General features: G+C 36.6%; 1 protein-coding gene across 2 annotated transcripts; it reads left to right on the forward strand.

Moving 5' to 3' along the window:
* The first annotated feature begins 1,848 nt into the window (after nucleotides 1-1,848).
* On the forward strand, nucleotides 1,849-12,474 carry LOC121513153 (membrane-spanning 4-domains subfamily A member 4A-like). 2 transcript variants are annotated; one of them, XM_041792709.1, is made up of 7 exons: nucleotides 1,849-1,913; nucleotides 6,094-6,273; nucleotides 6,345-6,455; nucleotides 9,066-9,122; nucleotides 9,795-9,917; nucleotides 10,197-10,313; nucleotides 12,105-12,474. In XM_041792709.1, exons 2-7 carry the CDS (start codon nucleotides 6,103-6,105, stop codon nucleotides 12,192-12,194), a joined length of 669 nt encoding a protein of 222 aa, XP_041648643.1. In that variant the 5' UTR covers nucleotides 1,849-1,913; nucleotides 6,094-6,102; the 3' UTR covers nucleotides 12,195-12,474. The 2 variants fall into 2 exon arrangements, with proteins under 2 accessions (XP_041648643.1, XP_041648642.1); XM_041792708.1 differs by lacking the exon at nucleotides 1,849-1,913 and adding an exon at nucleotides 4,439-4,574.
* The last annotated feature ends 2,105 nt before the right edge of the window (nucleotides 12,475-14,579 follow it).

Here is a 14,579-nt window from a genome sequence, read left to right on the forward strand (position 1 = left end):
GATTTAAAAATATCCTTCAGTTAAGTCATCAAATTTTTAAAAAGTAAGGAGTAAAAGTAATTGGGTAAAAAAAAATCCCCTTAATAAAGTCTATGTCAAATCTCCACAAAACATTACATGGCCTTGGATACTTCAATTGTGGTACTTGTATGTGATGCCTCAGAGTCTAAACCGGTGATACTGAAGGTATTGGTCTTTAAAGTTTTACTTGAAAAATAATTCACCCTAAAAAAGCTTAAAAAGGACATTTTGACCTCAGAAATTACCTATTGCAAGTCACATCACTCAGTGTATTTCCCACACCTATACAGTAGGCTTTGTGAAATTTAAATGCCAACCTTTTTGTCTGTATATTTCCACTGGATGTGCACAAGAAAGAGCATGCAGGATAAATATCAGTGATTCTTGAGAAAAAGGAGAAAACGGGTCCAAAGTTTGACTTTGTACACTTGTGTAGGTTGAGGTCTCAACTAGCAGTTTTGTGTGGAACAGGTTTTTTTTCTCAAAACATGACATTTTTGCCAATCATATCCTATTTTTTGTCAATCTGTGAGACACACTTAAATTTATTCATTTTTAATTCATACAATAAATCTGTAATGCAATAATGATATTTGGTTATAAAATGCATTATGATTGTTTTTTTTAATCTGTCATTCATGTGAAGCAGCTCATCGCTGAATTTAATTATTTTTAGCTTTATCTTTAATATTAACTATAATGAACTAATTTTTAAATTGTTGCATGTAGATTAGCTGGTGTTTTAACAAATATGCAAATTGAAAATAACACAGGAAAATGCTTTTTTGTAAAATGAACGAAACAGTTCACAATGGGGATAAAACTCTTACTCCTACATGTAAAAATAGATATAATATTGTGTATTATAATAATAAAATAATAATATAGTATATAAATGTAAGGCTTTTGCAAAGGTTTTTTTTTTTTTTTTACAATTTGGCTCATTTGTCAACCAGCTTAAGCACCTGTAGTCTAAACAATGCAGGGGTATGAGTAAGGAGATTGATTTTAACGTATGTTTAAGAATATCTACACGTATTTCTTTAATCTTGAGAATCATTGCCAAATGAGTGGAGAATCTGACTGCTGCTTGTGCCTCACAAATATCTGCTAAATAGGAACAGCATGCTGCTTTTAACCAATAGCTGTATAATTTCTGTTGCAGAGTGAACTAAACAAAAAGGTCTGATAATGGGTGCATTAATAAGCTGTACTAAATGAGTAGACACGCAGCATTGTTGCTTTTAATGAAGAGATTTGCAACTGAAACAAGTTATTGTGCACTAAGTGCTTCTTTCCCTCTATTAACTGGATGCTGTGAGTTCACAATGCCACCAGGTGGCATCCTTGTTCCTAAAACTGAAACCCAAAAAGCTTAAAATCTTCCAACATAAATGGAAATTAAGTCCTAACATTTCAGGCCTCACTTTACTAGCATAAAACAGGGAAAATTTCTGAACCAATAACAAACAAACAGGACTTCTATAACAACCAAACAATCGAAGTAGGTGGATGCACAAAACCACCTCATACCTGCAGCGCTGCGTGCTCCAGACTGAATGAGCGGACTCAGGCCTCCTCCTTTTATAACCTGTAGCCCCGCCCACTGGACGTTTAATCACATATTTTTCCACAAAAAGCTATTTTCTTATCATTACAGCGCTGTTAAACCTTTTAAACTCCGAACACCCTCTTCGTCAACATTTTACACATTTTAACGATCATGCTAAGTCAAAATTAAAGTCATAATCATGGAGAAAACATGAGACAAACAAAAGGAGCGGCTTTTTTTCAACCCAGGAAGTCGTCATTTCGCGCCTTCCCGTCTATTTACAACGCGGAAATGCACCGCCTCGGGTTCTTCAGTTTCACCTGCAGAGGGGACATGGCAGGTGGGTTATGGTGTGCACGCCCAGGAGGCGAAAATGAGATGAACTTTTGGGAAATATGAGAGAATGTTGCTCTGAGTTTTCTAACTCTGTTCTTTTTACTAAAACGGGGACTGAAAGAGAGATAATGACAAAGTTTACCAGTTTGCCGGGTGATTAGAGGGCAGGGAAAAGTTTGGCGCGTGTTTGTGCTCAGGTGTGGACTTTTCCCGCGCAACCAGCAACAACAATAGGCCACATTTATCAGCAGTTCTTTACAGTAAAACTGCTCTTAAAACCTTACGTTTTCTTATCAGTCTACCTTTGTTCATAAATAACATTAATCTAAAAACATTAGAGTGCTGATATGTGAGGGTAACGTTAATTTTTTACTCATCACCACTCAGATGTGCTAGATGAAGAACGACATAATTAAAACGTGCAGTGATTTATCTTTGCTGAAAAGCTTGAATTATGAATATACATATATACATTTGCGCATGTGTAGGAGTTCTATGTTTGACACTTATTAAAAATGAAAACGATAGACCATTTACGGCCCTTTTTATGGGTTAAGCCACCCTAAAATCAGACTTTTAATATCTAACAATTGTATTATAAAAATCTTAATTTTCCAGCTATCACATAAAAAAGCACTTCATAAGAAAATATTAGATATTAGCTCAACCATGCAAAAAAGTCAATGTACCCAGTCATAGGTCCAAAAGTATCCTTCACATAAAGCATCACAGTGAAAGTCCTGCTTTCAAAACTTAATGAGAAAATAGTTTAATAATATTTTCAGCAAAAATGTCCAAAAATAAGTTAGTTTCTTATATACTGAACTGCAGGTACAAAATGTCATCCTAGTTTTATTTTGATAGTATTGATGACAGCTTTATGATGATCACATGTAAAATGCAATAAATGTATTTTGTGTTACCTAGTTTTATTGTTACTTTAACACAGTATCCTACACTGGAAAATATTACATGTTGTTCAGTGACACGTTTTTTGGTGGGTATGGGCTACTGAATACTTGCAAAGACGTTAAATCGTCTTTATGAGCTGAGCCTCCCTAGAGTTTTATTCTAAACTCATACCTGAAAACCTATCTTCACTCACAGGTATGCATCAGCAGGTATAAATGTGTTTGAATGGTTTTCTATCATTTTAAAGCACCAGTTACATAATATGGATAATTTGAAATCGTACTTTGAACCTACCCCCGGCCGATTTAACAATTTTTTTGCTCTTGTAAATATCCTTTTTATAGAGCTTCTCATGTCTGAGAATCTAAACCAGTGAGTTCATGAATTTGCGTTTGTAGCGTGTTTAATATCTACTTTGGTGCTAAAAATATGATTAAGTCTTCCTCTTTTGATGTAAAAAAGCTGCACTACATCCGCTTTAGAACTATCAAATTATGCAAAGTACTATGATTGTTTTTTGCAGTTTACTCTGAACATTACTAACATCTTAATTCTCCTCGAGTGCCTTCTATGTTTGTACACTGCCATGCATTCTTATGCCCTCATAAGAACACAGGTGCAAAAAATTCAGCGGGTATGAAGTCCACGTCGGTTTCTGTTAGAAACGTTTTAAGAACAATAGAGTCTATACAGAGTCAGTCTTGTGTTGGGGACGCAGTGCGCGTCATAACGTCAGACGTCTGCACCTGATTTAACTGCATTAAAGTGACTCGTGTGTTCCAGTTCCTCCTTTAGATGTCCCTGTGAGATAGAATCCACCTTTAGTACATCACTGATCCTTTCTGAGCGCAACCGACCTCCACCTTGTGGAGAGGCTTAAGCGCATGAGAGTCCTTATTCATACAGATGCAGCCTGTTGAAATGAAGCAAGATCAGATTTGAGGCTGACATGTTGCACACTGATAATGTTATTGTGATCTTCTGTAGCAGTCAGCCTATGGCCGAGTGTTAGTGACTGAGGTAGAGCAGAGATGATTCGGTACCTCTTGTGTGATATAATTATGCGTAGCCATGGCAGCGGCTTTAAGCGTTACATACAACAATTAAGAAAAAATATCATATCATGCTTGTCATAGGAGGGAGGCGTCAGTGTAAAATACCATTTATTATCCAGATTTAAATAAAACTTACGAAAGCTCTAAGTAACGTTTTTAGTGTGTTTGTCACTTCTGAAGTAGACTTCCTGAGGCTTTTATTTTGAAGTAGTCTTCTGAAACAAACGACAGGAAGTAACTTTAGTTTTTTGCCGCTGCAAACTCCTCATCCATCAACAGTAAGCTTATGTGGAAAATCCACCTGAAGTACAATATTGTGAGCGTTTTCGTAAGACAGCGTCTTCAACGAGTTATCAGTGAATATGGACATTTCTCTAATGATAAGTTTAAGTAAGTTTAAGTAATAATTTTTGATAAAGTCAATGGTTCTGGGGTCATAAAAAGTTGTAGGGAAAGATGGAGATAAAGTTAACGTGTTGTTAATCAAAATATATTTTTCCGTGTTGTGTGGACAGGTTACAACATGCCTAGGCCCCTTCTACATGTTAGAAAATGTTTGGCAAATAACGGGTTAATGATATAGTTGTGCGTAAATGCGTCATCAATATCGCACTGACGTTTGTTACATTCCTGCTGCTGCTGCCTTGCCCTAAAGCTTAAACTTGGTTCTTACCTGACTGTCGACTTCTTTTAAATAGGTAGGTTTCATGTGATTTCGTTTTTCTAAGTGCTATTTTCGACGTCTTTTATCTGGTAACTAAGTTTCTGAGGTTCTTTTGCTCGTTTTTTTCCCTGTTTGTTTCGTTTCTTTTAAGTTGCTTTGGACCTCTATGTGGTCGTTTTGTGTTTATGGTTTTAGTCTTCTTAATCCTCTGGAGCTGTTTAATCACTTTACGTTGCTTTGTGTCTTTACTTTTGAAAAGCCTCAGCCTATACCTACCTGTAATAATACAAACAATGTCATAAGGATTGTTATTACCAGACCGGATGGAGTCTCATTTTAGGAGATGATTCACATCAGTTTCCGGTTCAAATATTTATCTATTTATGCTCATTGTCTTATTTTTTTTTCTCTGTTTGCTTCTGTTGGGATTCAATCACACTTCATTAATATAGCACTTTTCATACTAAAAATGTTGCACACGCTGTTTTTCATACAAGAAAGGCGATTAAAACAATTAATAACCCCCATCTGTACTATTTATGCACAGCAAGGACGAAGACTGACACATCAGATGGAGTTAAAATGTTAAAATTTGATAGATAATTCAAGAACTAAAGGACAGTAATAATTTAAAGACAATATAAACCAGAGGAAACCATAAAATAAAATGGCATTAGTTAAAATTACATTTATTCAGTTGAAATATAACCCAGTAGAATAAAAGTTATTCAAAACAAAATAGATTATTTAAACTAGGGCTGGGTAATTAATCAAAAATTAGATTAAATCACAATATGGCTTGCTGCAATTTTCAAATTGCAAAAGGTGCAATATTTCTTCGACCTGAAATTTGTGCTAAAATACCAGTTTTAAACTTTTTTTTGCTGCAGAGATGTTATGCATGACTTATGCAATCATTCAAGTGCCATCTTTTTTTTTAGAATAGTCAACAAAAAATCCTACCTTCTTAATTTTTGTATTTTTTTCTCATTAAATATGAGAATGCAAAAAAAAAAAACCTCCAATACAACAATTCATATCCAGTTGGCAATACTGGTAAAAATCATCAGAACAAAATATTTTTAAAGAATATTTCAGCCCTTGTTTAGAATAAAGAAAGTTGAGGGATAATCGCATAACAAATCGCAATTGCAATACTGGGGGAAAAAATCGCAATTACATTATTTTCCAAAATCTTTCAGCCCTAATTAAAACCCAAAATCCAGTGTTCGTATTAATAGAAATTAACTATATTACCACAACAAAACACCAAGAGAAATTTAACAATGATAAAATAGACTGAGTTAACAAATAAGAAAATAAATAATATGGACTAAATGCAAAATAAATAGTTAAAGCAAATAAATAAAGTTCCCTTAGAATGAAATTAAATATTGCAAAAGTCAGACTTCAAAGGTTGATCTTGAATTTTCCTTTAACTTGTGTTCTCCCATTATGTAGACCACTATGATATACTATGTATCACTCGGTTGTTGTAAGGCTGCAGTGTCTCCATGGTTCTTACCCCGCTGTCTCTGTGTGTCCTGTTTCAGGTGTGAGCCATGTCCGTCAAGATGGTCAAAGACAAAGAAGTGACTGTGATCACTGTGGCTGTAGACAAAAACAGCATGCTTCCCCCGGTGTGTCAGATCCTCAAAGCTCTCTGCTACAATCCCACGTGCTGCTTGGTTTACAGAGGGATGATGGAGACCAGCGTTGCTGTAGCCCTCGGGGTAAGGAAAGTTGACCTATACTGGTTTATGTAGCATTAAAGCGGTGGTATTTATGTTTAATATCTTTACAGGTGATACAGATCATGGTGGGCTTGTTTAGCATTGGGCTCGGGCCAGGACGAACAAGTCGACATCCTGAGGATTTTGCTCATCTAGGAGTTGCTTACTGGCTGGGTGGTGTGGTAAGAACATATCTGTTTATTCTCACACGTACTCTTGACCATTGAGAATGTCCTGGCATAGTCTCAGAGATGTTTCAATACAAATAGCAGAATCTGTTTATCTCCTGATAAACATCAACACCCAGTCATGCTAGGGTTGTAACGGTTCACAGAGGTCACAGTTCAGTTTGTACCTTGATTTTGGGTCATGATTTGGTTTGGGCTTGGTTCATCAGAAAAGGCAACATAAAGTCCTGTGTTTTTAATTCTAGCTGTCCCTCATTTATTACTTCTAACTGACAGTAGTCCAGCTTACAGCTGAACTATCTAGTGTTATTTAGAAATACCTGCAACAGGTTGTGGTGTGTTAGCCTATGGGGCCTGAGCTTTTGTTTAGAATGTATTTTTAGTTTCTTCCACTTATCTGGGATAAGTAGGGCTCAATAAGTTTAAAAGCTCAGCCTAGTCCATGAACAGGAATTAGTTTTTACCAAAAGTGACCCCCACAAATCTCCTGAAGGTCCTGTTTCTGCAGAAAATACAGCACTGGATAGGTTTAGAAAAGATATTTTGACTGTGTGTCTATACGTTGGTCAGTTATCAGGGCCCTCAGTAAAAAATGGTGTCAGTCATTGAGAGAGGTGTGGTGAATTTATTTTTCTTGTTATTTTGATAATGGACTAAGAAGACTTGTTCAGACCAAGGATAAACAACATTTTAACAAAAAGTTCTACATTTCTTGGAATTTTCTTTTTCAAAACTCACACAATTCCCTTAAAAATTCAAAGCAATTGCCAAAAATTTTGGTGAAAATTCTTGAACATATTTTTAAAGTATCTCGTAAAAAGTACCCCAGAATTTCCTAAAATATTCCATGAATGTAATAGCGACACTTTATAACAAAGACTAAATATTCCAATTACTTTTTCTCCAGAAATTCCATGTAAATATTGAAAAATTTCAAGTAACTTCCCCCTCAAATTTCATATCAAATTCCAAAAACATTCTGAATACATTCCTCAAAAGCCCATTAAATGGAGTGGAAAATTCCCTCTGACCCAAAAACAAATTTCCACAAAATTCCTGAAAGTTTTAAAGTATACCCCAACCCAAATTACCAATCAAATTCCCCAAAAAATTGAAATAAATTTCCCAAATTCCAATTAAAATGCCTAAAAAATTGAAAGCATATTTTCCCCAAAACTTCAAATGAAATACCGTAATACAAAAAAGTGTCCATAAAAATACTTGAATATTTCTATGCAAATTCCCCAGAAAACTGCCTTAAAATTTTCATAACAGATTCTCCCAACATATTAAGCAATAACTTACCTTCAAAGGGCATTCCTGATAATTATCTTAAAAATACTAATTGCAGAAATTAACACTACACTGTTAGAAAGCCAACATGTAATGTCCTCATATAAAAATGCAGGGTCTTATGAGGTTAAACATGAACAAAAAACAGATACAAAATAGAAAGCAACACAGAAATGATTGACTAATATCTCCTCTACTGGAAATGAATATATCATAAAAATGCTAATTCAAATATGTGTTGTAGTGAATCGCATCATATCATTGATTTATAAAGTGTGCCATGACAACATCACATAGTTGTTAGTAAATAGCCAGTTCAGTTGTTACTCATGCAAAATTATGACCCATGTGCATCAGTAAAGATCCCTAGACTTACTTATGTAAACACAGAACAGGACGTTGTAACTGAGCCTTGGCTGTCAACACTCAGACTCAAGCGATATGCGAGCTCAATCGCAAACAGGATGCGATTTTTGAACTCCTTCGCAAGATGGATGCCAACTTGGAGAAGTTGTCAGCTCGGCTCAGCTGAAATGGGCCACCGAATTCAGACATATTTGAGGTAAAGCCACCGGGAGACTCAGAAAGACTCAAAGGCAGGCGGAAAATTGCAGTGTTGGCCTGACCCAAAACACTTATCTTCATTGGCTCCCTGAGATAACCAGCCTTCCCAAGGCCGGTTGTCTCTCCACTCGCTTGGTTGTTATGCGGACAAGATGCTCCGGCCCCATCCCCACCCCCTACTCCTGTGAACTTTGTTTCTGGATCAGAACTCTCCGAGGTCGTCTCCACGGCAGCGGCCGTGTCTTCATCACCTGTTATCAGACGGCAGAGCCAATGGGTGGGACTGAGTGGAGATGAAGTACACGGGCTTACACATACGCACACACAAGACACATATAACACGTACACCCCCTCCAACTCAACGCCTTCATTGGCTCCCACCCCCCTCCCTTCCTTCGCCGCAGTGTAGCATGGGTGGGTTGTGGCTGCCCCCCACATGTGCAAGTCTTCGAGTTTTGTTCTAATGTCTTACTATGTTGCTGATGTGCTGCAACAAAGGAATTGATTGATTGATTGGCAGGGTATTAATTTACATACTTGTAGCTGGTGCTCTCTGATTCTGCATATCGATGCATAGCATCTCAAAGCTTTTAAAATCAGCATGGAAAAAGTTAAAGAGAGAAGTAAGAAGATGGTGGGTCTTTTACCTCTGCTGCGTTTGCTTCTGGGTGTAACCTTTCTTTGTTCTGTGTTTTATTGTCAGTAATTTTAATCACATCACTGCACGCTGTTTTTTCTTCTCCTCAGTTTATTTTGTCCGGACTCATGTCTGTTCTTGCCGGTCGCTTCTCCTCGGTTTGCTTGGTGAGTAAATGTTTGATACATTGGTGTGAAATTGGTGTTGAATAACATTCTTATGATTAAAGCTTTCTACAATCATTGTGATGATTTTAAAATTATCGGTTGAACTGGGCTCAAAAAAACTGTAGAATTTATGTTGTTTAGAGTGCCCTTGTGTCTGATAAATCTCTTAAAACTCTGCTTTCTTGTCATGATAAAAACAAAATTTTCTAGCATGTCAGACTTTCCTGTAGGTGGCATGTAATAATTGGATGTTGTGCTTGCTTGATCTAAGAGTGGTGAAAATATCAATACAGCAGTGTGTTGCAGAGTTTTGTCTGGCAATACTAATAGAAAGATGCACAGTATGGTTGCACAAAATAAAAAAAATAATAAGGCAAGTAAAGAGAAACCTTTTGATCCTAGAATGATGAAAAAAGAAGCAAGATATTTGTTTACATATACACAATAGATACCAACTTCTACACATCCATGTACATAAATACACAACCACATGTTCACACCTGTGCACATGCATGCAAAGAAACTGACAAAGGAAAGAAGTGTTTAAACATTTTAAAAAGGTGGTTAGATACTTAGAAAATCTATTAAGCTCTGCTGCTTTGTGGAAGTTAATAATTGCTGGTAATTTGTGAAAACATGATGTTATCTGAGTGATATAATGTTTGTCCTCAGGTGAGCCTTGCTGTGTTGATGAACTTACTGGGATCAGTCTTTTCCATTGTTGGTATCGTGATGTACAGCATCGACCTGAGTGAAATCGCCATTGCTTCACGATTTTACCTGAGTCAAACTGAGGTGGGATCTGTTTTACTGTGTACACATGTGCATGTTGTGTGCATGCTAAAACTCGTTCAGTCAACATTTTGAATTCTACTGATTGTTTCATAGAAGAAAGGACAATTCTCGTAGTAAAGCCCATTTTATTGAACAGACAAATGTGCCTGTTCAAAATTCAGCTGATGCATATCATACATTTGTGCTAAATTAATCCTTAACACTCATATTTGAGCCCATAGTTAAGTGCTCACCCTCTGAGTGAAACTGAATTCTGTTCTTTTTATTTCTGGTGTGCAGCGTTTGCTGGTAGGTATGGACATCACCATGATGATCATGACTGTTCTCCAGCTGTGTGTCTGCATTAGCTTTGCTGTTCTGGGAATCAAAGCTCTGATCAACCCAAAGAGTGAGGAGGTGAGAGCCAAGACAAACTTGCACAGTCACATGACAAAAAACCCTTTAAAACTACATGTAGCTGTATGCTTACTAACATCAGAAGCTCAGCATAAAAATGCTGAATAGAAATAGATTCTGTCATAGTTTGGCTGGGCTTATTACTTAAAAAGGTGAACACTTGGGCGCTGGTTTAACTCAGGTGGTTGAGCAGGCAAACATGTGCCGAGGCTAATCCTCAACGCACTTGTCTCGGCACACATTTACTGCATGTCTTCCTGACTCCCCATATTTCCTGTCTCTCTTTGGTTGTCCTTTCTTAAAAAGCACTAAGCTCCAAAATAAAGGTAACACTTAGTCTTTTCTTACATCAGATATTATCCTTTAGTTCAGTGGTGTTCAGCTGGTGGTCGGGACCCAAAAGTGGGTTGCAGAGCTGTTTTCAGAGGGTCCCAAATACTGATGTAGAAAATCTCTTCCATGATACATCTTGATGCTGACGTGGATGATTTTGCAGAGGCATCTCATTTTGGATGCTGCTTGTGTATTTTCTCACTGCCGCTGGACCTACAGTAAATATTCAAATGACAACCTGTTCCCCTTTCAACCTGGCTGCTTTCCATACATTACAATGGTAGTCCGATTTAAAGGCGCAGGTTAGACTCCTTTGTGGCAAATTCTGTTTGGTGCATTCTTGGGAATTGTTGGCAAGACCTTGTGTCTGATGTTGACATGCTCAGTAGAGAGGGGATGGGAAGGGTCAGCTGTGCTTTTACTTCCTACCTGGCTCACTTTCCTGGGCCAGCTCACTGTATACTGGGTGCCCAGGACCTGGCAGGCTGGTCCTGCATTTAGTTAAATGAGTTGACAATAAAACTTTTGATTTACAATCCAAATAAATGTAAAATTGCATTTGCAGTTAATATTTATCTGACCTTGCCTCTGTTGATCAAAAGTAGATGTGTAGTTATATAGAAAATTGAGAACCCTGCATGATGAATCGTGATATCGAATTGAATTGTTGACCTAATAATTGGAACTGAATCAAATCTTGAGACGAGTCAAGGTGCACAGCTCTTGTCCTAAATATGTGCCTTAGGGGAAAGTTATGGTAAAAAGACTATTCTGTGCTTTTATTTTGAAGGATATGTTTCCTAAAATGCTGTGTGCATGCACTCCCCAGAAGAGATGCACTTTAATGCTGGTTGCTGCAGCTATTAAACTACAACAGTGGATCCAGTAAAGTCTGTAATGTTGTAAATATTAGGTTTGATGGAAATGTTTAGAATTAATATAACAGTTTAGACCTGCACTTAACATTGGTTCGAAATTGCTGCTGTAACAATGAAGATTATTTGAAATGGTAAAAGTTTGCATTTTCCAAAAAATAAAAAATAAATAAAAAATAAAAAAGAATTTTGAGCAGGTATAGAGAAGTGGAAAGTGTGTGGTAGTTTGTTAGATTTAGTATTTCATGTCTGTATTTTCTTAACTATTGACACTGAATGGATATTTGTGTGCTAGTACTTCAAAAGTTGATGGAAGGTGCAAATTAATTTACTTTTACTCACTTTTTTTAGTGTGTTAAATGTTGGTTTTCATGTTCATTTTTTGTTTTTATTGCTTGTCTTAGTGACTGATTTATTGATTTTTTTAATTTAATGTAAAAATAATTAATGATATATGCCTTAACACAAAATAACATCATTGCAACAGTATATTAGCAGTTTTTAGGATTTTAAGTTATACATTGTATTCAAATATCAAATATAGATGTGTAAAAATCTAAGTAAAGAACCTTTTTTTCTGCAGGTAAATAGGGAGGGTCAGTGGTACAAGCACCTGGATACAGACCCACTCAAGGCTGCACCTGGTCATCAGACGATTCTGTATTCAAGCTGAAGTTAGAGGAAGTCATCCTGACCAGTCACGAGTCCTGAACTCGTCTCATCACAGACATGTATGGGTATAATCAGCAATGCATCATCTCAGTTCTGTTACACATGTTGGCTTTTATATTAACAAAATTGCTTCAAATCATATTAAATGCAGCATATAGCAGCCATTTTATGCATGCAGTTACACAGTGTAGTAGTAGAAGTATATTTTTAAAAGATGTTTTGTATCCAAAAAAAGATGTACTCAAATAAAAAGACATTAAAAAGGGAAAAATTTTACAAAATCCGTGTATTTTCACAGAGTTTAATCATTGTATCAGCTTGGAAGAAATCTCAAAATGTCTTTGATCAAAGTAAAAGTTTTGTTATCGTTTGACACCAAAAGGTAAATGGGGAAAAATGATTTTTTTTTCCTCATAATTTTTAATAATTTTATTTTAAAAACATGAAAACTTGAGGTGGTTTATGAGGGAAGAGGAGTGATCCCACACAACATGGCAGATGCACAGAGCTCACTCAATGCTATTTAAACACTGTAGAGCAGAATAAACAAAGGTCTGTTTGAGCAAGACGATTGTAATGAAAGTGTTTATATGTCCCAAAGTGAGTTTGTGCAGCTGCTTTACTGACGTACTGTGGAACTTCTCACAAGAGCAACAAAGAAATTATCCTGCAGCTTTCATGTGGTCTGTTCAAAAAAGTCCCCTCATCCTCCTTTCCTCTCACATTTATCTAAATTAATCAAAAACTCATTAGAATGAAAAGTATTCCTTAAATTCAGTTAAGATGATGATTATGGTCTTGCTCAATGCTTGTTTAGGAACGGTCGAAACGGTTGTCACTTTAAGGTTGGGGGTTGTCTTTTCAGATGGCAGATGGTCCAGGGTATCTCAGGCTAAAGGTGATAATAAAGGATGCAGTGAAGCTTCTTTCCTTTTTGGAAAATTCAAACAGCCCTTATCACGGCTAACACTCAAATGCATCTGGGTCATTTCCCTCATTGAAGCACCTTCCTAACTAGAACGACTACTGGGAAGAACCCATGTATGAAGCAGCAGACATGCTGTCTTTGAGCTCATTAGCATGTTTATTTATTATGAGACTTTTTTCTTCTTTTCATCAGCAAGGACCACAACATCAACATGATGCAATTTGACATTTGTTTATTGATAGTATTTGAATGATTCTTTTGAGTCTGTGATGAGAAACATTTGATGACGTGTTTGGGGAAGGTTAGGGAAACCGCCTGAGCTCCAAGGCACGACAAGCTGCTCCTGAAACTTTGCTCATTAACCCTTTTACTCCTAGCACGTCGTCGACAACACACTGTTGAAGCACACTTTACATGACCATAATTGCATGACCGTTTGTGCTATCGAAAAAATTAAAACAGTTTCTGAAAGCTAAGAAGCTGTGCTTTACAGCCAGCATGTGGTTATTTCTGTAATTTCCCCTTTTCTCACTAAGATTCTAGCATAAAGTTCCCCCGTTTTTTGTGTTTCTTCATTTTAAACTGTTAAAACACTTAACATGCAGTAATATGTAAATAACTGCCATATATTAAAAGTTATAAGTATTGTGGAAAAATGGACAAAAGCACATACTCACAGGACATTTTCTGGGCCTTTTATGGTTAAAATAAGAAAAGAGCCCAGAAACTCAGTTTTAATTTAAACAGTTAAAAAAACAACACTTTTTAAACATGCAGTACATTGTACACGACTGCCAGATATTAAAATACTCTAGAATAATGGGCAAAAGCACTTACAAGACACTTTCTGTGCCATTTATAGTTAAAATAAGAACGTGTCCAGAGGCTCAGGAGTTAAAGGGTTAACACCACTAAAATACCAGAAATTGGTTGGTAACAAATATTAAAAACTACTTCTGAGTTAATTTGTTACTTTTAGAATTTTAAATCTACAGCTTAAATTACGTGCTTTCTTACAGCTGGCATGACTGTTAATCCTGAAGCACAGAGAAGGTAGTAATCAAAAGGCAAAAACATTCAGAAAAAAATCCTTTAAAACTGTCAAAAATCAGTGAAAAAGAAGCCCTAACTTTGATCTGTCACAGTGGTTGAAACAATGATCTGGTGATGAGTGGATGAAGAACTAGACTGGATCTACTGTTGAGCTGATGGGGAGCTGGTGTGCCGGTCTGAATAGGTGGACTAAATCAGCAGCAGACAGGAAGGATCCAGGGAGCATCATCAGTGAGGCCAAGGGCATGATCTGAGCCATGGTGAATCAAAAATATTAAATGAAGAAGGGATGGATCTATGTGGAATGGTACCACCTTAGGTCAAACAGAGGAACACCCTGCTGTGTTGTTTACAACAGTACTGCACCATATGATGCCAGTTGATGACAGTTTTCACCACTAGGTG

The sequence above is a fragment of the Cheilinus undulatus genome, linkage group 8 (assembly GCF_018320785.1).
Source record: "Cheilinus undulatus linkage group 8, ASM1832078v1, whole genome shotgun sequence".
NCBI lineage: Eukaryota > Metazoa > Chordata > Actinopteri > Labriformes > Labridae > Cheilinus > Cheilinus undulatus.

What these genes read in the sequence shown, in the direction of transcription:
- LOC121513153 (XM_041792709.1), top strand. Translation starts at nt 6,103, where the DNA reads ATGTCCGTCAAGATGGTCAAAGACAAAGAAGTGACTGTGATCACTGTG. An exon ending in GCGTTGCTGTAGCCCTCGGG is followed by an intron (nt 6,274 to 6,344) that starts GTAAGGAAAGTT and finishes ATATCTTTACAG; the next exon opens with GTGATACAGATCATGGTGGG. An exon ending in CTTACTGGCTGGGTGGTGTG is followed by an intron (nt 6,456 to 9,065) that starts GTAAGAACATAT and finishes TCTTCTCCTCAG; the next exon opens with TTTATTTTGTCCGGACTCAT.